This window comes from Gobio gobio, assembly GCF_949357685.1.
Source record: "Gobio gobio genome assembly, chromosome: 10".
NCBI lineage: Eukaryota > Metazoa > Chordata > Actinopteri > Cypriniformes > Gobionidae > Gobio > Gobio gobio.
Genome location: NC_137116.1, coordinates 36,713,960 through 36,738,173, shown reverse-complemented (window position 1 = coordinate 36,738,173; position 24,214 = coordinate 36,713,960). Strand labels below are relative to the sequence as shown.

Sequence of the window (24,214 nt, the reverse complement as noted above, 5' to 3'; positions counted from 1 at the left end):
ATTATAAATATATTCTGAATGAAGCAAAGTCACACTCCACAAGCTTGAGTTTGTGACTCATTATTGACTATCTCAGTCATTACAGGATGTGAAGTCTTCCAGTAAATGCAGAAAATGCTATTTAATTTCAAACTCTTTTTACACTTTGACCACTCAGCATGTGCTCTAATAGGTGTGTAATGAATTTTGGTAAACATGCTGCATTTAAGATTTTTTGGTGCTATATTGAGAGGCAAAAGTGGGGAAAAATGGGTGACCCAATACTCAATCTTAGATTGGCCACACGTAAGCGGTCAAAGATTCAACTTTATCGTGATACCTTCTGAACGTGGCTCCAAAACACATCCTCTAAATAAGTGGCAAAACCCTCGCTGATCCATTCTTCCGTCCAATCCCGTGCACCAATGGCCAGCCCGAACCAGGAATGGGCGATTTCGTGGCACAATCTTGCCCCGCAGAGGTTCCTCTCACCCGTTAGCACGCTTTGAGACAGGAACACGATATGTGGACTAGAAAACAAGAGAAATCAAGAGAAAGACTTATTTTAGCATTTAAAAGGGGAAGAAGCTTAAAAACAGACTAGGATTAGACGCCATGGTTGTACTGTATTTGGTCTACTAACAAATCATTGGTTATAATGTTACTGCGGGTGCTGAGAGCTCAGTGCTCTGTCTTCAGCTCTGATCTAGTTATAACATGTTATAAAACTCAGCCACCCTGAAAGAACATCAAAGTGTGGGATTTTCTCTGCCATAGACATACTGTCGTTAAGGAGGTGGAGCTCTCAGCCAAAATGAGGCCTGTTTGCTGCCAGTGGATTTCAGAGTAGCCACCCGTGCCGCACCCTTCACCAAACAATCCGGGTGCATTTGCTAATAGCAGCAAATTACAAGACGTATAACCGTCATCAGATGTTACTTGGAAAAGTTCCACTGTGAAATGTGCTGAACGACAACAGTGTAAGCTGGAAAAAATGTCCACTGTAAGATAAGGCTCCTTCAATTGTGTAAGAAAAAAAACAACCTCAGGATTCAGACTGCACATAAAACCGAATGAAATATGGTATTGTTTGCCTCCTCACCCGAAATTACCTTGAGTGACCTTTTCAACCAGATAGCCTTGTGTTTCGTACAGCAAATGGGCTGTTATCAAGACCATGTTCCAAACAAAGTTCCTACGAGTCAGGAAAAACAAACCCGTTTCTTTTGTGTCCTAAGGCTTTGGCTTGGCCACATAATGGTTTTCAAATGTGACACATACCATCGTAGATAGCCGCAAGCGTTTTTCCCCTCACAAAATGAACCTGATAAAATAATCTAAGAGTTTTATGAATGCCTTTTTACCTTTTCAGCCAGACGTTCACCTTGCCTGGGTCTGGAAAGAGTTCTTTTTCTTCCCCACTGTTGCTTTCCTTACACAGTGACCACAGCGACAAGCAGGAAATCAATAAAAAAGGTTGGCCTTGACTCTTAAGTTGAAGGTGGCAGGCATGCCTTTCATTCACACTGTTATGGTTCCCTGAAGTCATCGATATGTTATTTTAGCGGGATTCTGTGTGCCCAAACAGTTCTCTCTAAATTAGAGCTCAGGGACTGGGGAAAAAAAACAGTTTCTGGATATAGATAACAGAAAATGCCCAATGCTGTTAAGGAGCAGTAGTCAACAACAGAAGCTTGTTCTTTAAAAGGTGGACACTGTTCAAATGCCAGAAAAAGGGATTTCTCTTAGCCTGACGTTGTCATACTCAATTCTAGTCAGAATATGAGTCTGAAACTGCTCCGTTGGGCTGTGATTATGGGGCGTGTTTCAACCGAACCAGGAAAGACCTCAATTGGATAGACCTACAACCAATCAGAGCAACGGAGCGATGCATAATGTTAGTTGTCAAATGTCAACAGAACTCAACTGCACACAGTGTTGCCAAGTCTGCGGTTTTATCGCGGGACATATTTCCATGTCCGCGGGTTGAAGCGACTCCAATTATGTGATATTTAGACCCAGGAACCCAGGCAACCCTGCCAAAAAACCACACATTTTACCCCCCAAGCGCCATTTTTTCCCCGCGGAAAGCTATTGGGCTTGTTTTGAGTAGCAATTGGACGGGTTTTGTTGTGAAAACTTGGCAACCCTGTGCATGCACGCTGGAAGAAGTGAGTGTAAACAATGTTTTCCGGTGTTGTAAAAAATAATTTAAGGATACACGGGGTACTTACCAACACGATCATCATTTCTGAGAGAAATAGTAAAGGTGGATGCACATTTGAACAAATTCTCCGTTTAGGATTAGAACAAAGCAACCCAAGCGCTCTTTGGTGACGTGGATGCTTACATTACTGTTGATCATCTGTCCATCATCGTATAAAGCCCGCCCTGACAATTTGATTGGTCCGAATAGCTTCTGTTCGGGCATAGTTATTCCACAACGGATCAAGTCCAGACCGAACTTCCCGAACTAAAATTTTGTGGGCGGGGCTAAGTTCGGCTGGCATCCAGGCTAGATTTCTCTAGTAGCTAGAGAACCTTTCCTTCAGATGTGGAGCACTAGAGTCTGTTCACTGACCATCTGATGAATAATTCTCACAAAACGAGAAAACAGTTTCCAAATATAGGAAGCTGTATAGATAGATAGATAGATAGATAGATAGATAGATAGATAGATAGATAGATAGATAGATAGATAGATAGATAGATAGATAGATAGATAGATAGATAGATAGATAGATAGATAGATAGATAGATAGATAGATAGATAGATAGATAGATAGATAGATAATAGATAGATAATTATATTCATTACTCGCAGACTGATATATTTAAAATGTTTATTTCTTTTAATTTTGATGATTATAACTGACAACTAAGGAAAATCCCAAATTCAGTATCTCTTTGAATTAGAATATTACTTAAGACCAATACAAAGAAAGGATTTTTTAGAAAACTTGGCCAACTGAAAAGTATGAACATGTAAAGTATGAGAATGTACAGCACTCAATACTTAGTTGGGGCTCCTTTTGCCTGAATTACTGCAGCAATGTGGCGTGGCATGGAGTCGATCAGTCTGTGGCACTGCTCAGGTGTTATGAGAGCCCAGGTTGCTCTGATAGTGGCCTTCAGCTCTTCTGCATTGTTGGGTCTGGCATATTGCATCTTCCTCTTCACAATACCCCATATATTTTCTATGTGGTTAAGGTCAGGCGAGTTTGCTGGCCAATTAAGAACAGGGATACCATGTTCCTTAAACCAGGTACTGGTTGCTTTGGCACTGTGTACAGGTACAAAGTCCTGTTGGAAAATTAAATCTGCATCTCCATAAAGTTGGTCAGCAGCATGAAGTGCTCTATAACTTCCTGGAATATGGCTGCGTTGACCTTGGACCTCAGAAAACACAGTGGACCAACACCAGCAGATGACATGGCACCCCAAACCATCACTGACTGTGGAAACTTTACACTGGACCTCAAGCAACGTGGATCGTGTGCCTCTCCTCTCTTCCTCCAGACTCTGGGACCCTGATTTCCAAAGGAAATGCAAAATTTACTTTCATCAGAGAACATAACTTTGGACCACTCAGCAGCAGTCCAGTCCTTTTTGTTTTTAGCCCAGGCGAGACGCTTCTGACGCTGTCTGTTGTTCAAGAGTGGCTTGACACAAGGAATGCGACAGCTGAAACCCATGTCTTGCATACGTCTGTGCGTAGTGGTTCTTGAAGCACTGACTCCAGCTGCAGTCAACTCTTTGTGAATCTCCCCCACATTTTTGAATGGGTTTTGTTTCTAAATCCTCTCCAGGGTGCAGTTATCCCTATTGCTTGTACACTTTTTTCTACCACATCTTTTCCTTCCCTTCGCCTCTCTATTAATGTGCTTGGACACAGAGCTCTATGAACAGCCAGCCTCTTTTGCAATGACCTTTTGTGTCTTGCCCTCCTTGTGCAAGGTGTCAATGGTCGTCTTTTGGACAGTCAAGTCAGTAGTCTTCCCCATGATTGTGTAGCCTACAGAACTAGACTGAGAGACCATTTAAAGGCCTTTGCAGGTGTTTTGAGTTAATTAGCTGATTAGAGTGTGGCACAAGGTGTCTTCAATATTGAACCTTTTCACAATATTCAAATTTTCTGAGATACTGAAATTGGGATTTTCCTTAGTTGTCAGTTATAATCATCAAAATTAAAAGAAATAAACATTTGAAATATATCAGTCTATGTGTAATAAATCAAATTTTTGATGATATTCTAATTATATGACCAGCACCTGTAGATAGATAGATAGATAGATAGATAGATAGATAGATAGATAGATAGATGGATAGATATCTGTACTAAAAGATTGAAGAATCACATCCTTTCATCCAAGAACAGGATATCACCACTTGCCCTGTAATTACCAGAGGAAACACGGAAAATGGAATGTATTGGTTCAGATTTCAAACATGGCAAAATCATCGTCATACACTCTACATGGAATGTCAGTTACGGAGGAGAAGGAAAACTAGGTGGGAACTATGAAGGTATTTTTGGTGCAAAACAACTGAACACGCGTGAATGTGGAATTTGTAGCTGTAATAAATTTGAAGTCACAGAGAAAAATATTTTAAGAATTGTAAACTTGTAGTCTTTTTTTCTCACTTACAAACACAACGCAACAGTTACACCTTCACACATCCTTCACTTTTGGTCTGCGTTTGAGACTCGTAGCAGCAGATTCAAGCAGTTGTAGTGATTGGACTTGTGATTGTGTTAGAAAAATATCCAAGAAAATAAATACATTTGTGACCAAATATTCTACAAGTGTGCAACTCTCATTGCATGGATTCACATATTAATTTGCGGATATGCAAAATTTGTCTGTGACTTCACATTTTTGATACGGGTGTGTGAATGCGTTTTGCACCATATTTACTGCAGCAACTGTAGCAAAAATGTGAGCGTATGAGTTTCTTCACGTGTGATTTGTAGAATAAGATTTGTGCACCTGCAGTGAAGAATGTGTGAAGGTGTAACTGTTGCGTTGTGTTTGTAAGTGAGAAAAAAAGTCTACAAGTTTACAATTCCTAAAATATTTTTCTCTGTGACTTCAAATTTATTGATACACATGTGTGGATATGATCTACAGCTACAAATTCCACTCACGCGTGTTCTCACAATGTTGCACCAAAAATGCCTTCATACAAATCATTCCCCCTACATTAAGCCTCATTATGTTTATTTGTACCCTGCCTAAATACATTTTATTTTTTCCAGTAAAAATATCTAAACATACAAGATAACAAGATAAATTTACTTGAGAAGCAAAATTGCTTAAAAGGGACAATTCACAGATAAATTAAGTTTGTCGTCATTTACTCACCCTCATGTCATTCCAAACCTGTATGACTTTGAAACACAAAAAAAATATTGGACCCCATTGACTTTTATTGTATGGACCAAAATAAATAAATAAATAAAATAGTCATTATTCATATTATTGATATAAGATATTGACTTTAAAGGTGGGCTAAGTGTTATTTAAAAAATGCTTTATAAAAGTGTCTCGGGCCGAGGACCAAAACAAACTTGTAGCTAATCAGCAGTAAGGGGCGTGTTTACTAATGATGGGGAGAAGAGAGCGCTCAGTGCACGTCATTATTCAAAATACACGACACAGGACGGACATTAGCCGAGCGACGACAGAAAGAGAGAGAGATGGCATATAAAAAACACATGTGGAAAATGTCTATGGAACAAAAGAAGGCTTACGATCAGGCAAGAAGTATCAGCTTTCCAGCCCTGGAGAGAGAACTAGGAGTGCTAAGGCCAGCAATCGGACGCCAAGATTGCTTTATTTCTTCTCGATCTGCGGGTAACATTGGTTTTGTTTTGTTTCACAGAACTAATATATGCTGGCTTTTACTTTAATATGCTCATGTGTCATGTTCGCTTGTTTGTCCATTTCCAATCGTATTGTCGTTCACTTCAGCGATGATAAAGACCCATTCATTTCCACACCGTATAAGCCTGGAGCATCTAAACATCCTTGCTGTCTGTTTATAGCATCAACTCCCAAGTGTGTCCGAAAAGTAAGATAATAAACTCCTTATATATGTTTGTTTCCTTTGGTTCCTCTTTTCTTGATCAATATAACCCTCTAATCTTGTCATAATTGTAATATCTTCGTTAGTTGGTCGTGCTCGTGCTATCGAGTTGCTCATGAGAACTGTTTGTGTTTATTGGGATGTAAGGGATGACTTTTTCATTGAACATTCGGCCTGGATAACCATGTTAACACACATTGCTTTCACTTATTGATGACATCATACCCTCGGCCGGCTGGCACAGCAGATTCTGCCATAGTCGTTGCCTGGGTTACGTATGTGTGGGGCGGAGCTATCAAAATAGGGGCGAGAGCAAGACCCTTTTGGGGTAGGGGTGTGTTTGTTTTGGTGATTTGAAATATCAACATCGGTTACCAGAAAGCACTTACCCCACCTTTAAGAGAGTTAAAGACTGTCTAACAAATTAAGTAACAAATATATTTAAAATATTTTATCAAGGAGGGTAAAGAAAATACACTTAATTCAAGCTAAACTCACCTAAAGGATTATTAGGAACACCAAACTAATACTGTGTTTGACCCCCTTTCGCCTTCAGAACTGCCTTAATTCTACGTGGCATTGATTCAACAAGGTGCTGAAAGCATTCTTTAGAAATGTTGGCCCATACTGATAGGATATCAATCTTGCATCTTGCAGTTGATGGAGATTTGTGGGATGCACATCCAGGGCACGAAGCTTCCGTTCCACCACATCCCAAAGATGCTCTATTGGGTTGAGATCTGGTGACAGTGGGGGCCATTTTAGTACAGTGAACTCATTGTCATGTTCAAGAAACCAATTTGAAATGATTCGAGCTTTGTGACATGGTGCATTATCCTGCTGGAAGTGGCCATCAGAGGATGGGTACATGGTGGTCATAAAGGGATGGACATGGTCAGAAACAATACTCAGGTAGGCCGTGGCATTTAAACTATGCCGTATTGGCACTAAGGGGCCTAAAGTGTGCCAAGAAAACATCCCCCACACCATTACACCACCACCACCAGCCTGCACAGTGGTAACAAGGCATGATGGATCCATGTTTTCATTCTGTTTACGCCAAATTCTGACTCTACCATCTGAATGTCTCAACAGAAATCGAGACTCATCAGACCAGGCAACATTTTTCCAGTCTTCAACTGTCCATTTTTGGTGAGCTTGTGCAAATTGTAGCCTCTTTTACCTATTTTAAGTGGAGATGAGCGGTACCCGGTGGGGTCTTCTGCTGCTGTAGCCCATCCGCCTCAAGGTTGTGCGTGTTGTGGCTTCACAAATGCTTTGCTGCATACCTCGGTTGTAACGAGTGGTTATTTCAGTCAAAGTTGCTCTTCTATCAGCTTGAATCAGTCGGCCCATTCTCCTCTGACCTCTAGCATCAACAAGGCATTTTCGCCCACAGGACTGCCGCATACTGGATGTTTTTCCCTTTTCACACAATTCTTTGTAAACCCTAGAAATGGTTCTGCGTGAAAATCCCAGTAACTGAGCAGATTGTGAATTACTCAGACCGGCCCGTCTGGCACCAACCATGCCACGCTCAAAATTGCTTAAATCACCTTTCTTTCCCATTCTGACATTCAGTTTGGAGTTCAGGAGATTGTCTTGACCAGGACCACACCCCTAAATGCATTGAAGCAACTGCCATGTGATTGGTTGTTTAGATAATTGCCTTAATGAGAAATTGAACAGGTGTTCCTAATAATCCTTTAGGTGAATGTATATTTTCTGAAAACAAGTTTTTTTTTTTTTGTTTTTTTTTTACTTGTTTACATTTTTACTTGTTTAGTTCTAGGGGAATACATCTGACCTAATAAAAGTCTAATCTTTCCAATGACCTTATTGAGGACAAAACCAGTAGGCCAAAAGTTGTCATACATGGAAATGAGATAATGTAACCAATGACTCCCGCACATGTGTTTCAACAGCTGTAGCTATTGTCTGTTATTTTGCAGTGTTGCTGAAGCAAGATCTCATAACTGCCCCGTATCCTTCCTTTAGTGAACTGGAGGAAGGCCTCCAAGAACTTTAAGCAGAAGTGGTGATGCCTGGAACATCATTTTTACTTTGACCCCTATTGTTTTTAATAACAAATAACCTACTCAAGCTAAGGTGTTACACAACTAGGCATGTGATATTTAAGCCCTTTTTTGCATGCAACTCAAATTTGCTTGAACAGACTTTTAAACAAAGTTTAAAAGCACCCGACAAGTCAATAAGTGGGCTTATATGCACTTGAAAAAGTTCAATTTCAATCAGACTAATGCAAGAATTTCATGTAGACACTTTAGTAAAAACTATGCTAGTATGTTTTTTTCAAAGTCACACAAAATCACACTCATCTTCATCTAGTACAGTACAATAATTTTTTAGAAGTCATAAATAAAGCAAAGATAATTGGCATTAGTTTTTTACAAGAAAATACCATTTCGGTCTTTATCCTTCAAAATATCACATCCAAATTAAAGTGTTACTTGATGTTTCTTTGTAGTTATTCATAAAATTTACTAGCAATTTCTGAGTGAAAATTGTAAGTATGAATACATGTTAATTGAACTATATTGGTTATGTTGGCGGAAGTTAGCCTATTTTCCATCGGTCTTCGTACACAATGTAACTAGAGAAGAGTCAAGTTTTAAATAGGAAAAATATTGAAAGTCTTTTGTCATTTTTCAGCGAGATGCTAACGGTCTAATCAGAGTCAATGATCCATGCTAAGCTATGCTCAAAGTTCTAATGCCGATCCGGAGATCGGCTGAATGGATTCGAAAACGGCAAAACTCAACAGTTATTTTCAAACAAAAGTGAAATGGTCCTTTAAGGCAGCAAAACCCACTGTAGTGCAATAACTACACATGTAAACATACATAAAACAGACATAAAATATTGGTTACAGACATAAAACATTGGTATTCAATGTGCTTCAGACTCTTGAAAAGCCGAAAAGTTAAGAACACTTTTAAACTACATCATACAGGGATAGAAAAGCACTAAAGGGCACCAGCCTCCAAAAATGCCTAGTTATGTCCCTGAACTCAGATCATTCACCACTAGGCAATGACCAACTCCCATTGAGAAGTGTATGAGCTAGTGCCATTTCAGACATTCAGAGCCATCTTTATCTTCACCCACCGTCTCCTCAAAGTGGCTCCATATTGTGCTGCCTGCGCTCATTCTTTCTCTTTGTCTCTTATTTAATTTCCCACTATTCTCAGTCTCATCACACAAGCTTATTATAGATGGAAAACCCTGGAAGAACCTCGCAGAACAAACCTGATCTACCACAGTCCCTTTTCTTCCTGCCTTTAATGGGTGGTATTCCCGTCTAGACTGTAGATTAAGTTGTGGAGCTGCAAAATGAGGTGTGATTCTCTCTTTAGGCCCTGTGGGGCTCCTTTTGCATGCCAGACCTTTTTAGGACAGATCACATTGTCAAACATGAAAATCCTGGGAAGAAATACCCACACACAGAGGCCGCTGCAGTGGCAAGACTATCAGGATTTGTGGCGTACGCTCCGTGAAGCAAACGCAGCCAAACTGCAGATCACCACAACAATGCAATCCATATGTAGACGTTCTACCTACCACACGAGTGGGAGATCTGGAAAATAGACCCATGCTCGAAACGCTGCCGATGTTTATCGCCGAGTGCCTCATGGCACCATTTTAACTTGATTGCTCCACATTAACGTTACAGAGGATTACTGAAGAGTGTGCGTAAACCGAGCCGGAGGCGCTCATCAGCGCCAGAAAGACCATCCGGACTGAGAAGCAGCAGCAGATGTTTATGCAAAGCTTACAGTGTGCAAGGCCCCATTATTTGAGCTTCCTTCCAACGTTCAAAGCTATCTTACGAGTGAAGTCATTGGTTGAGAATGCAGATTTCTGGCATGTGTGGAATGCAGGACACTGAAAAAAGCGAACAAAAATCAAACTTGACCCTGTTTACTTTCTTAATACAAAATGTTTGTCTTTGTCATTTTGCATGAAAATATAACTATAATAACACTGAAACAATTTTCCTTTTCAACTGATGTCATCGATCCAGTCATCAACTGATGTTTCACCAAGATATGTCTTTATGTTTTATTTCACTCAGAAATGCATCCGATTACACAACTAAAACCCTGCAAACCAGGGTTATTATAGTTGACAACAAAAAAAAAAACACACAAAAAAAAACCCATTTCTGTTACTTGAAATAAAATAAATGTTAACTAAAAAAATGCATACAAATAAAATAAATTAAAATAAGAAAAATACAAAGATATATATATATATAATGATAAAATAACACTGGAAAAATATTTTAGAAAGTTAATGTGAATGATTTTGGCTGTAAAAAAAAACAAAAAAAAAACAGCACAATTCTTCAGTAGAAGTGCTAACATAAATCTTTTTGTCAGGAATTTATTCAGACTTTTCCACAAAAAATGTGATGTAAAAAAGCTAAACAAATAATCAACGAATGGTCTATTCACACCAGGGTTGAACATGAAGCACCTTTCAACTGACTGCCATTCGGCTATCAGAAGAACAGAATGCATGTTCAACACAAAAAAATAAAAGTTATTTTTGACTTAATCACCAATGGTCAACAGCAAAATCCCGTAAATAAAGTAAGATCAAATACATAAAGTGTTTTTGTATTATTTAATGTAATATTTCATTTAAATAATAATACTAATATATTTTAGTGTGCTCTCAAATGTGTACAGACACAAGAGTCTACATAAAAGGAAGGCTATATTATGACTTTAGATGGGGTAACCAGAGTGTCAATTGCTTTTGCGTATCTCTCTCCAGCTTTAATTCTGACTCCCCTGGTAGGATAATTAGCTTGAATCTAGCAATAACACCCTCTCCTAGTCTGCAACAGACTTCTAAAGATTCTGTGTGCTTAGATTTGTTATATTTGTGTCTGGTCGGAGGTCTGGGGGAAGAAAAGCAGCTTTCTTGGCCCGGAGAATCAGATTAAACGCAATGGCAGGCGCTATTACAGTGTCATCAAGTGATTCAGTATACACATAGCAGGGACATCTGCCCAGTCTTTGAATGGGCTCATCCATTCTGGATTTTTGTGCGGTAGATGCTCCTCCAGGGATGATGGGTAATGCCTCCCCACCTCACACTTTGCTCTAGTTTACCAGCCTCTACCGCCACTCCTACTGCCTTAAATCAGCCCCAGGGCCAAATAAACTCTCTCCATGCCATACAGATTTGATTCATTTAGACACACGTTCTGTCCCACACAGCAATATCCATTTGTTTTCTTATATAGCTCTCCATTTACAGTGGAGAATATGAGTCTGGTCTGAAACTGGAGCGAGAGGCTCCATCCACACCAACGAAGACAGTTTTTTGGAATCATCCTGTCAATGAAGACGTGGCGGATAAAAAGGGGTATGACTCAGGCTGGACTTGCAGCATGAGACCGATAAAGCAAGGAAGCAAGGAAGCATGGACCCCTGAAAACAACGCAGGAATGTAGTACTAATAACAACCTGCTTTCTAAATCGGATGCTGCTTATTTACATTTAAAGAAAGACGAGGGGATTTGCAGCACTCATGGATCCAGGCGGGGAGATCAGGAAAGTGAAAAAGCACCTAATGAATTCAAAACAGCCTAATAAAGACAAAAATCTAGAAATATGTCTGCCTTTTAAACATGTTTCCCTGTCCTCCAGGTGCAGGCATGCTCTAAATTCTTTCGCTCACGGTGGCTTTTTTGCAAACACAGCCAAAAGGAGGGACAGAAAACCCTCTCTTTGGACTCTCGGCAGAGAAAAACATCTCATCCTTGACAATTTGATTAACAGCCATCTTTCGTGCCAAAGTCCCCCTGGTCTGAAAGATGCTCTCTGTCACACACTTCTTAGGTTACTCAGCAGTCAGAGAGGAGTGAAACAAGAAAGTAAAGCGAGAGAGAGAGAGAGAGAGAGAGAGAGAGAGAGAGAGAGAGAGAGAGAGAGAGAGAGAGAGAGAGAGAGAGAGAGAGAGAGAGAGAACGAGAAGAAAGAGCGAGAGAAAGAAAGGGCTATTTAAGTGGTGTTATCTCAGCCTCCCGAGCTCCTTGGCTAGTCCAGCACATTCCAAAAGCTTCACATCCGTCGTCCACATTACGCTCCGCACCCATGGGACTCCACTTTCCTTTCCCCATATGGGCATATTAAGGCTAAAGGAAGAGCACGTCAGCAAAGAAATGAGTTTGGTATTAGATAGATATTACAATGAGTTAAGTATTTCCTGTAAACACTTAAAAACCTAAAACACCACAAAAAAACCCTACAAACCTGAGCCAGAGTCTCCAATTACAAACCGAAGAAAATGCTGAAAAGTGGCACTACTTCATTGTTTGGGACATTCATGTGTGGCCCAATCAGAAAATCTAATCAGACCTTCCCTTTATGTAAAAAGAAAAATCATATAATTTTTGAATAGGCCCAAACTAATTTCGACAACCAAAGGCAGAGGCAGTCTGATTATAATGAAAGCATTTCAAGCAGCCACAATCTCGCCGACATTAAAATGTGAGCCTACATTTAAATAATGTTTTTGCTTTTTAGATTACCCTCAGTCCACATAACGTCTGTGTTATTCAGAAATCCAAAATCCAATAATTTATTTCATGGTGTTGTAATCTAACATACTCTGGTGAGTCAGAACGTATGAAGGATGATTAATTCGCCCTTAAACATTTTGAATCCCAAATTTGCCGTATGTGGGTGGTGCATATTAATAAAACTGGGAAAAAAAATGTATATTGTTAATCTTTGGAGAGTTTACATAATCATCATAACTGCGCTGAATACCAAAATCACTTTGTCCTACTCTGCGTACTAAAAGTGTGTATGAGCACAGCTCTTGAACAGCAAACACAGCACCTCTGGAAACAAACTTCTTCTTTATTCCTTCTGTGCAATTGCTGACTACCTGTTCAGGTGGTGAAATATGAAGACTAGTTCGCCCCCAGGCTGAAGGTCTCCAACTATCTGGGCAGAACATACCACCTGCTCTTTCCTCCAATAAATAGTCAACCTGAAAAGCATTTTTGTCCCCAAAACTGCTCAAATCCAGATGGAGCACATAATTCACTCATATACAGTGGGATGACAGATGTGTGACAATTTTAACTTTTTTTTGGAATACTTCAGGTTCAATACAAGTGAAGCACAACGAAGGGGATTTGTGGCATACAATTATTTTACCCATAGTAGGTTAATCTGAGGCACTTGTTTGGAAGTGAATGGAGAAAATTGTTGGTGGATTTAAAAGCAGAAATGTAAAGTTAATATATAACCACTTACATTATTGTTTTTTTTCAGTAAAGTTGTAAAGTAAAGCTGTTAAGTTGTTAAAAAATAATAATTTCTACAGTTTTTTAGGTTTGTAAGACTTACATCATGGCAGCAAAATTATACAATTGGATATAACTTAACGCAAAAAAGGTAAGCCATTCCCCACACTAAATTCATGTTAACACACATATCTACAACTCTGGAAAAAATTAAGAGACCACTCCAGGTTCAGAAATCAATGTTAAATGGTCTCTTAATTTTTTCCAGAGCTGTACATCTTGTGGCTATACTCCTAAGACAGGAGTTACGAACTGTCCCAAATGGCACCAAAACACTTGCGGTCTTCCTACGAGTCTGCACATTCATGACGTAACGGCACTTTGACTTTCGGGAAGTTTGCTGCGGAGCTTGCACTAGTGCGGGCTCAGCAAAAGTGCACGTTGAGGGCGCATATCGACCGCAAAGAGGGCGTTCACGAGCACCCTTCTGAATCCTAAAATGAAAAATGGGACACCCATACGGTCTCATGGACTAAACAGACAAGCGGCAGCCATTCTAAATCCACAAGACCAAAAGTGCATATGAAGAGTGCCATTTGCCAAGTATTTTTTAATGTTCATGGATTGGGCCATTCACTTCCATTGTAAGTGCATCAAAAAGGTTTAAATACATTTTTGTGGTATTCAACTTAGTAAAAGCCACATGCCCTGTAAATTGAGCTTAAGTTGTATTGAACCCGGAATATTCCTTTAAACGGTGAAGAGCAAGTGAGATTTTTAAGGCATGTTTCTGCATATCCCACTCTCTCTCTTCCGATGACTCTCCTTGTGTGCCAGTCCAGACCGCCCCAGAGTTCAGACGGCGCTAACAGGCTATATAAGGTCAAATGCTAGTCTCAGCAGCAGAGTAATTGCTAAGTAATTGACCGAGATGAGCTATTTATACAGTGTAAAAGTACACAAAATGCACTTCAAGTAGGTTGGCAATTACTCATGAGAACGTCTGGATACATAATATTGAGCAGGAACATCACAGAATTCCTTTAACCTGTCTCTCTACAAATAATTTACGTGGACATATTTGAATCTCTCCCAAAAGCACTACTGGTGGTGGTGGTGTGTTTGTCTTAACATACAGCAACAATCCATCGATGACTTAATACATACTTAGGCAGCTGCAACAATACAGCTTTGCATTCTACATAAAAGACACCAGTAAATAAAGCTATTACCCACCTACTGTCACTAAACACCTTACATCATTGACATAGAGAAAACAGATTTCATTGTGTTTTCCCACGCTGAGCTGTAGAAGCCCTCAGTTTTGCAGAAAAGCAGCCAATGCCCATATTTGCACATCTGGCACACGAAGCATTCCAACTATGTCCTGCTGTGGCGTAAAAGAGGTGTTAAGGGACAGAAAGTGAGCGCCTTCAAAGTTGAGGAAAGTGCTGTGCCCTTCCTCTGAAGATCGGAAGATACGAGCATCTTGTGTTAACGTCATCACCTTGTAGCCGCCACAACCTAGAAACTTCCCTACGTGATCGGTCAGCAATACACAGGATGGAAGTGTGATGATGTTCCTCGCAGTAATATTTCCTCAAGCTTCAAAAAGCCTGTCATCAGATTCTGGGACTTCACGAATCAGATTCAGAGGAGTCGAGCCAAGAATAACGTCCCGGAGGGATTGCTGTTTTTTTTGCACTGGGACAGCAGTCATTCGGGTATTTGGGAGGAAGCACAGCGCACACTATCAGGCCTGGCCTTTCTTGACTTCTTAATCTTGACTTCCTTCCCTCCAGAGAACCACCAGCAGCACCACTTCTATGTCCAAAGCCCCAGCTGCAAATGAACAAGCATGATATAAAAGCAGATATTGGCTTGGCCCCAAGGATTTGGGCCCACATACTTCCCAATTTTCAGATTAAACAGCTCCTGTCTCTGAAGTGGTTCCAGGAGCGAATGGCTTTTGTTGCTGGAAATAATCCACACATCCTCTCCCACATCCTGGGGGATCGGCATCTCAAAGTGCCCCTCTCCTGGCCCCCGAATGTACTTTGTTGATCACTCTTTTTCGCTCTGATTTGGGCTTCAAGAAAGGCCTGGAAGACTGTACCATTCCCTAGAGAAGGGGCGGCCGGCTGGCTCCTGCTGTGATCCGTTCAGGGCAAAGGACAGGGAGTACAAGTATCCGTTTCTCTTGCACACAGACATATTTCTGTCATCCATTGGCAGTTTTTGCAAGGAGGCTAATAAAACCAAGCTGTAATAAACGGTGAGGCAACTAAATACTCTCCAGACCAAAAAAAACCTGCAGTCCTGAGCCCTGTGCTTCACATTAGCTCAAGCAGAAAGGGAGTACCTAATTCAGGAAAAGAAAAACAGAGGAGTGACCGCTGTTAAGATGCATGCCCAGTGCTAATTAGAATGTGACATTTTCTCTCTATGAATGGCTGGAACCAGCCTGGGGCACTGGGTAATGACCTCATATCCTGTGGAATACTTATTCCTGGAGAGGGAGATGTCGGGAAATACGGGAAGACCTGTGGTCACCCTGAGTAAGTTTACTTAAATCGTAGCCAAATTCTTAGTAGAGTTTGCTTATATCCAAAGTGACTGCTTCACTGGAAATTGCACATTGCCTGAAATTCCATATCAAACTATAGATAAGGATTGATTTCAAGAAAACATGAAGCTTGGTATACTATAAACTCAAACAAAAAACAGTGCACACATACGGTTCATTGAGCATTTCCCGAACAGTGACCTTCCTGGCCAGTGTGAGGAAAATGAGTTTCACTGCAGCCATTTAAACAGATCCAACAGGTTCTCACCACCTAATGCCACCCAGACGACTAAACAAACAGCATGGTTAGCCAAAAAGAACATTTAAATCGGTCAATTTAAAAAACTGTGGCATGCTGGAGGGCAATACCCAAAAGGAATCAGTGGGAATAGCTAAATAAGACAGGATAGTGGTTTAGTAGTTTACCACTGTTGATGATATACTGATTAATGAACTGTTAATTAACATGAAACTGAGAGGGAGTGTGAAAACCAGTGATGCGAGTTCAATTTTAACTGAAAAATAACTGAAATGATGTGGTGAAAACATGTTTAAACAAACAATTAAAATTGTAATCATTCCCATATTGTTTCAAATCTGTATGACTTTCATTTTTCCATGAAACACATAAGGAGAAATGTTGAAAAATGCCCTGGGGCCTCATTTATAAAAATTTGCGTTGGATTTGCGTCAGAAGTGGCGTGTGGATGAAACATAGGACGTGCGTACGCACAGAAATATTTGGATTTATAAAACCGTGCGCACGCACATTCCTACGCTGTTTTCCCTTAATAAATCACAATCAATTCTAAATGTAGCGCAGCTTTTGCGGCTTCATGTCACGCCCATAGTTGCCCATAAATAGTCTGTGAAACGCCCACAAGTTAATATTCATAATTTGCGAAATCATGGCAAACACAGAGAGGAAATCAAAAAAACGTAACTTCACTCAATGTGAAGTAGAAGTTATCGTTGGTGAGGTGGAAAAGAGGAGAACAATTTTGTTTGGAGGGCACAGTGTGGGCATTACTAATGCCAAAAAGGCACTTGAGTGGCAAAAGGTTGCAGACGCCGTAAATGCTGTAGCCTCACAACCTCGGACCATGGCCGAACTAAAAAAGAAATGGTCGGACATCAAAGTCGAGGCAAAAAAGCGTCTAGCGCTCCATCGCCAGAGTGTGTCTGCCACGGGTGGGGGAAAGGGGACACCGGAGCTGACCCCTCTTGATGAGAGACTGGCGGCAATTATTGGGGAATCCCTATTAATCCCTATCCCTATTATCTACGTGGAAATGGGAAATAGTTCAGTGCAAATGTAATTTCTTGCAGTTTTCTGAATGGTTGAGACATACGTCATACGTTATTTTATCAAAAGTAAAACAAACTAAAGGCATATGCATGAATACTATGATTCCGTAGCTGATGAATACATTTTAACTATGAAAACAACTTCCCCAGCAGACAATTAATAAATAAATCTATCTATATATCTCCCTAATTATCTATCTGTCTATCTAATTGCATCTATATCTGCTCCGCCAGACGGACACATTGACGAGAATATCAGTTTTGTAGGCTACATTATTTCGTTCTGTTTACCATATTATTTATGAGGATGAATTGCATAACATGCCAATATTATTGCAGAACATATTTCACTTTTCTTTTTGCAAATATGTGTTAATTTGCATTTCTATTGTAATATTTGTTTGTTTTACACTGCAGATCGATCAAACGGGTGTTCGTGTAGGCTGTTAATTGTAAGACTTGCTTTGTGAAGCTTTCATGTTATTTATGAGAGGCAGTATAGCCATTTCTTTTACACAACGTTCTACAGTTTCACACACTTTCACGTGTTTCTTCCATCTGCCGACGGTGTCGCCATTTCTCATTTCACCCGTTTTTGTGCCTGGGTCAGAGCTTGCGTGAAGGACCGCACATTTTCCCGTCAAGTTTGCTTTTTATAAATACCAATTATTGCGTAGAGAGCGGCGTACACCTTCTTTTGTGCGTACGCAACGTTTATAAATGAGGCCCCTGGTCACTGTTTTCCATGCAATACTGATGAAAAGAATACAATGCACCAAAAAGCTTCATAAGACTTGGCATAAAATACATGAATTTTATGGACCACATTTATGATATATGATTTATAGAGCATTTCGTCCTTTTTTTGTGTACGTTTTGAAAGTTTCAGTATTTATTGATTTTAATAGCACAGAAGATTCTCCTTTTGCATTCCAAGGATGAAAGAAAGGAATGTCATGATTTACAAATCCCATATTACTTAAAGTAGCCAAACAAGGGATAAAATGGATCAGTTCAGTTCCACCTCTAGACATTATTTATGATGGCTGCACACTACAGATCAAACTAAATATTATTATTCCAGAATCATATTTGAGATAAATGCCGCATTTACCTGGCCATGCCCAGACTGGAGAACCCTGAGGGAACAATGAGCACATCTAGACGTGAGAATGGATGGACACCAAGAACAGAGTGGGCTGCAGTCAGACAGAGAGGCAGTAGGGGTAGAACCATGTCCTTTGCCTTTGGCAGGTGGCAGGGTGGGGCAAATAACCGGTGAGGAATAACAGTCTGTGCCCTAGCAGCGCTGAGCATGAAGCGACAGGGATAATCCATGTGGGAGCAAACATATTGCTGATCAGCACTATCCAAAGAAAGACTGCAATACAGAGAAATATGCAAATATTAATGCAGAATACACTATAAACAGTAACATTGGTTGTAGGTTTTGATTCAGCATACAGTAATCAAGAATGAACGCAGAGTCAATGCATACTGTAAAGGTACATGCAAGGAACCCAAGACGACCGATCACAATTCAGTTTGCAGATAGATGTAAAAAGAAGACCATTAGCAATGCAATATGTAAATATCACTACATAAAAAATAAAAAATAAACTATTCTGTATCATTGTTTTTACTCAAGGTTATTTTGGAAGTATTTAGAAACCTATAAATAACATACCAAATACCAGAAAACTGGGGTGTATGACAGAAATGTGTGTATTGTATTTTCAAAAGGACATTTTGGAATGTAAAAAAAAAAAAAAAAAAAAACTTTTTCCATATGTATTTTATAAGGAATATACCATAAGCATGTGATAAATGATATCGAGATCGCAATGAAATGTACATCGATAAAGCTCTGGACATTTTCACTCCATATGGATTAATCTAACAGCCTATCACACACCAGAAATGCAACAACAACCAGTCAGTGCATGTCTCGAATAAGCGATTTCTGCGTGTCCTGTCTAGTAACGTTAAATGGCGCCGTTAAATATGATACACAAACTCACACACGTGTCGCTTGTGGTGTTTTCAGCGTCTGCGGTCTCAATATATGAAGACATTCACATGAACTTCATCTCCAAAGCTTCTTTGAGAGTCACTTCTCAAGCTTTTCAGCGTTTAATTTGAGAAAAACTACCTTCAAAATAATACACACTGAACCTGATACTAAAGATCATCACGAGTCACGACAAACCGTCAAAATAAAAGTTCGGTTTAACTTCAAGAAATGATGACAGAAATATACACTGTGTACTAATAATAATATAATATAACTAATTCTAATATAATTATTATATTTAAGGAACATTACACAACCAATATATTTGTTCATCCATGTTTAAAATCTATGTCTTACTTGATAAAAAAATAAAAATGCAATGTTTTGTTGTAAAATAATTATATTTTCATTTGATTACATTTTAAAAGCTTGATTAAATTGTTCAAGTTTATTTGTATTAAATAATAAGACACAGAAAACATTGAATGGAAAACAGAATTTAGGGCAAAATTAAAATAGATAAAAGGTATAAAAGGTAGCTACTGTGGAGTTTAATTATGAACAAAAAGGTTTACATGTTTACATTCATTCAATTCAAAGAATTTCCTTCCCCATTAATTGGTAAAAAAATATTATGATCATTTCTGGCCATATTGCCCAGTCCTATTTAAAAGCACTCTTTTGTTAATTTAACGTTGTTCATTTAATGTGCTTTAAACTGGGATAGTTCGCCCAAAAATGACCACTCTTTCATCATTTACTCACCCTGAATGAGGTTCATTCTTGTGTGTTACGCAGCAAGTTTGAGCTTGCAATGAGGTTCTTGCGCGTCAATCATGAGTGGTTGAGTTTCTGTTTATGTGTGCCGATCAATGTTTATATGTCAATAAATTGTATCTGTTCATTACAAAGCGATCATGTCTCTTCAGAAAATGTGTATTAAACTGCTAAATTCATATGGATTAGTTTTACGATCTCTTTATGAAAGAGATGAATAGTAGGAGCATAGACTGTCAATGGAGGGACAGAAATAGCTCAGAATTTATTAAAAAATATCTTCATTTGTGTTCCGATGAATAAAAGTCTTTCAGGACATGAAGGTAAGTAAATGATGATGACAGAATTTTCATTTTTGGGTGAACGATCCCTTTAATGTTGTAAATATTTGACTATGTAATATCTTTTGTTCTTGTGGCATTGAATAAAAAAAATCAATGTCACTGGGAGATATTCGAATCTTAAAACTGTCAAATTTGCCAAAATAATACACCCAAGATCTCCAAAATCTCAAAAAAAAAAGTTTAAATGAAGTCTGAAAAGTCCATATTTGTATCTAGACTTACATTTAGTCACATGAACAACATACCTGGGTACTTTGACACACGTTTCGTCTGTCTTTTTCACCTCAAAGTTGGGAACGTTTACTCCAGCCTCTAGCCATTGCCCTACTGCTATGGTAAAGGTAGATGCTGGCATTGGCATCGTAACATAATAATCCCACTGTAGAAAACCTGAATGGAGTAGCGAAAAGACAACAGCATTTTTTTCATTGTAAAATTATTGCTTTAAATTACACCTCTTGTGATTATGAACTGCTGAGTTAGAGTTTCAACTGTACCCGTCTCCACAGGCTTAGGAAAGGCTTGATTTTCACCACTCATTAGAACAGTGTAATCGCACAGAGCTCTCACGAATGCTTGCCACGTTGACATGGCAACAGGTGGCTCCTGGCACGGAAAGAGGGCTCGGTTGTTGATGGGTGAGCCCATAGTATATACACAGCATCTAAACGATAAAGATGTGGCATCACAGCATATCCTGGATATAGTTTAGTGGGTAGGGATGGGTAAAAATATAGCTAGACTTTCTTATTAATCATGATCTTCATTTGAACAATGTTGATTCTTAAAATTCAATGAATGGGCCTTTACTCTATGCCAGCGTTTCCTATAGTGATTTTCAGAGATGCTCAATCTCTGAAGTCTCAGGCCAAATTAGTCATATTGCCCACACTTGCAGTTCGATTTTAATGTGAGAAGATAAAATTGGTTCTTAAGACCAACTAATACAGAGAAAACACTTTTGCTGGTTGAACAGCAAACAACTGCTCTGCATCTGTCCGTCAAATAACTTGGTCCACGCGGCTCCGGGTTGTTAATAAAGGCCTTCTGAAGCAAATCGATGCGTTTGTGTAAGAAAAATATCCATATTTAAAACTTTATAAAGTAATGTTTCGACCGACCGCTTTCCGTGTTCAATTTATGGAAAAAGTGTTGAAAGGTCCTCTACAGATCGAAAGAGTAACGCGACCAGGTACGCTCTTCATGACGTCACGTACGCATCTTGAGTTTCACTTTCAACATTCAACCCTTTTCCACAGAAATTTTGGCTGGAAATTTTTCTTACGCATCGATTCGCTTAAGAAGGCCTTTATTTACACCCCGGAGCCGCATGGAGCACGTTATTCGATGGACAGGAGCACTTTTTTATGGACTTCAAAAACAGAGCAACTATTACTGCAATTATAATGCTTGGATTAGCCTGGACTTTTTTTAATGTAAGTCCGATTTTATTCATCTGAAAGAAGAATGACCCCATGATTAACTCACCCTCAAGTACTCCTTGGACATTGAATATGACATTGTATATGACATTCTTCTTTCAGACGAATAAAATATAAGTTATATTAAAAATGTTGTGGCTCTTCCAAGCTTTATAATGGCTGTGACTTGTTGTTTTGTTTTTTAAAATCCACAAAAGTGCATCTATCCATCATATAACTGTTCCACACGGCTCCGGGTGGTTAACAAAGGCCTTCTGAAGCGAAGTGATGCGTTTGAGCAAGAAAAATATCCATATTTAAAACTGTACAGACTAAAATGACTTACTTCCGGTGGAAAGCCGCATGCAATTCGACTTGCGACAAGAGTATCCCCTGACGTGATGTACAGGAGCATTGCAAGCTTTGACGCCTCTCGCAGATAGGACTGGGCAACAAACTCAAGCCCCTCTACTCTTATATTGAAATCCTCCACCATTTCTCTTTAAAAATTCTCGTTTTAGACTCTAATTCATGACCAGTGTTTTGTTTTGTTCAATACGCATGCGTCAAAGGCTGAAGGGTCAGGGGTTAGTTACTCTTTCGCTGTAAATCGATGCGTACAGCGATCCACCGGAAGCTAGTTATTTTAGTCTATAAAGTTTTAAATATGGATATTTTTCTTACACAAACACGCCACTTCGCTTTAGAATGCCTTTATTAACCCCCTGTAGCCATGTGGAGCAGTTATATGATGGATATATACACTTTTACAGACTTCAAAAATGAAACAACAATTCACTGCCATTATAATGCTTGGATTAGCCAGGACTTTTTAATATAACTCTTTTTTTATTAATCTTAAAGAAGAATGTCATATACACCTAGGATGAATTGAGGGTGACTAAATCATGGGCTAATTTTCATTTTTGGGTGAACTAACCCTTTAAGTGAAGTACTTTTTCCTGCAAACAGGACATATAAATGTCTAAATTAATTTGATATATAGTCTTCGAATCTTTATGAATACCCAGGCCTAGTTGTTGTAAATATAAACATGGTTGATACCTGCCATCCTGGTCTTTTGTCCACCTCACAGAACCACCTGTGGGCTTAGTTTCAAACCAGACTCTGACAGCAGATGGGAAATCATGAGGGGAGCAAACCCCTTTCTTCCTGATCTGAAGACTCCACCGGTCCATGTGGAACCGGAGAGGATGTGCATTTAGGACAGCAGGGGAACGGCTGCACTGAAGGTATAGCTCATGCTGCGATCTCCAGCAGGCTGAAGGCATAGAGACCATCCTCTGTACCAGACTGGATGAAGGATGAACTGCATTTGCACACCGGTGGTCTACGTCAAGTTTCTTTAAATTAGGTACTGTGGTTACATCCACCTCTTCCACTTTTGACACCATCAGGTCACAGCAATCCAGCACCAAGGTGAATTCTTCACTCTCATCACCCCAAAAGACATTACTGACATCATTTCCTCCACTCAAACATGATGGTTCCTCAGGGGGCATCACCTCATTTGGCTCAGGTGTGATGGGAGAACTTGCGTCATGTTTAGATGACACCTGAGATATGTTTTGCACCTCTGTTTTTGATACAGATCCCGGTTCACCTTGTTTATAGGAACCAATACCGGGCTCCAGAAACAGAACAATGCTGCCACCAATGACCTTCCTTTGAAAGTGAACAGTGAGGTCAAGCACATAGTGTCGGACGAGCATATGGTTGGTGTTAGCCCGCAAGGGCAGGTCATCTTTATTAGGATCCAGATCAACATCAGGGTTATTTTCCATTTCTGATGGGGATGTTCTTTAGGCAGGAACAGATCTTGAAACCAGACTGAAATATCATTAGAAATAATGTAAACAGAATGCCATTTGTAAAAATAATTTGGGCTCTCACACAAATTCCACTCGTTACTGAGTCTGCATCTGGTCCTGAGGCATTTAATAGCCTGTAATTATAAATGTTAAAGAAAATATTACTTAAATGAATCTATTTAAGGTAAATATACAATCTCACCATTACCTAAGATAAACCTTTTGAATAGCATAAACATCCCCAGGCCCCATCGTACATTCTATTATTCAGTAATATCCTAAATAATTACATGGGTGGTTGACATGAAATTTCAAGCAGTGTGACACGCTATACTTTTAAAAACTATTTTGAACAATATTTTCTTATATAATTATTATAATGCATACAGTTTTATAACCTCATATTAACGGGAACATTTTTAAAAGAACATTTAATTGACATTAAAAAGGTCTTGCCACAGGATTATTTAAAGGGACAGATCGCCCAAATATTCTGTCAAAACTCACTCATGTCGTTCCAAATCTGATTTTCTTTTAAGGAACATAAAATAAGATATTTTGAAAAATGTTGTAAATGGAATTTTAAAAA

At 39.3% G+C, this 24,214-nt stretch overlaps 1 protein-coding gene across 2 annotated transcripts in view; it reads right to left on the bottom strand.

Moving 5' to 3' along the window:
• Positions 1 to 24,214, bottom strand: part of aopep (aminopeptidase O (putative)) — a 104,295-nt gene that overhangs the window by 71,986 nt on the left and 8,095 nt on the right. Inside the window, exons 2-6 of one of the 2 annotated variants that reach the window (XM_079827336.1) lie at positions 22,859 to 23,644; positions 20,870 to 21,036; positions 20,618 to 20,762; positions 18,352 to 18,618; positions 320 to 509 (exon numbers count right to left, since the gene is read on the bottom strand). In XM_079827336.1, the coding sequence (XP_079683462.1) occupies positions 320 to 509; positions 18,352 to 18,618; positions 20,618 to 20,762; positions 20,870 to 21,036; positions 22,859 to 23,598 (1,509 nt within the window). In that variant the 5' untranslated portion in view covers positions 23,599 to 23,644. Of the gene's footprint in view, positions 1 to 319; positions 510 to 18,351; positions 18,619 to 20,617; positions 20,763 to 20,869; positions 21,037 to 22,858; positions 23,760 to 24,214 lie in introns of both variants that reach the window. The other variant, XM_079827335.1, reaches the window with a different exon arrangement.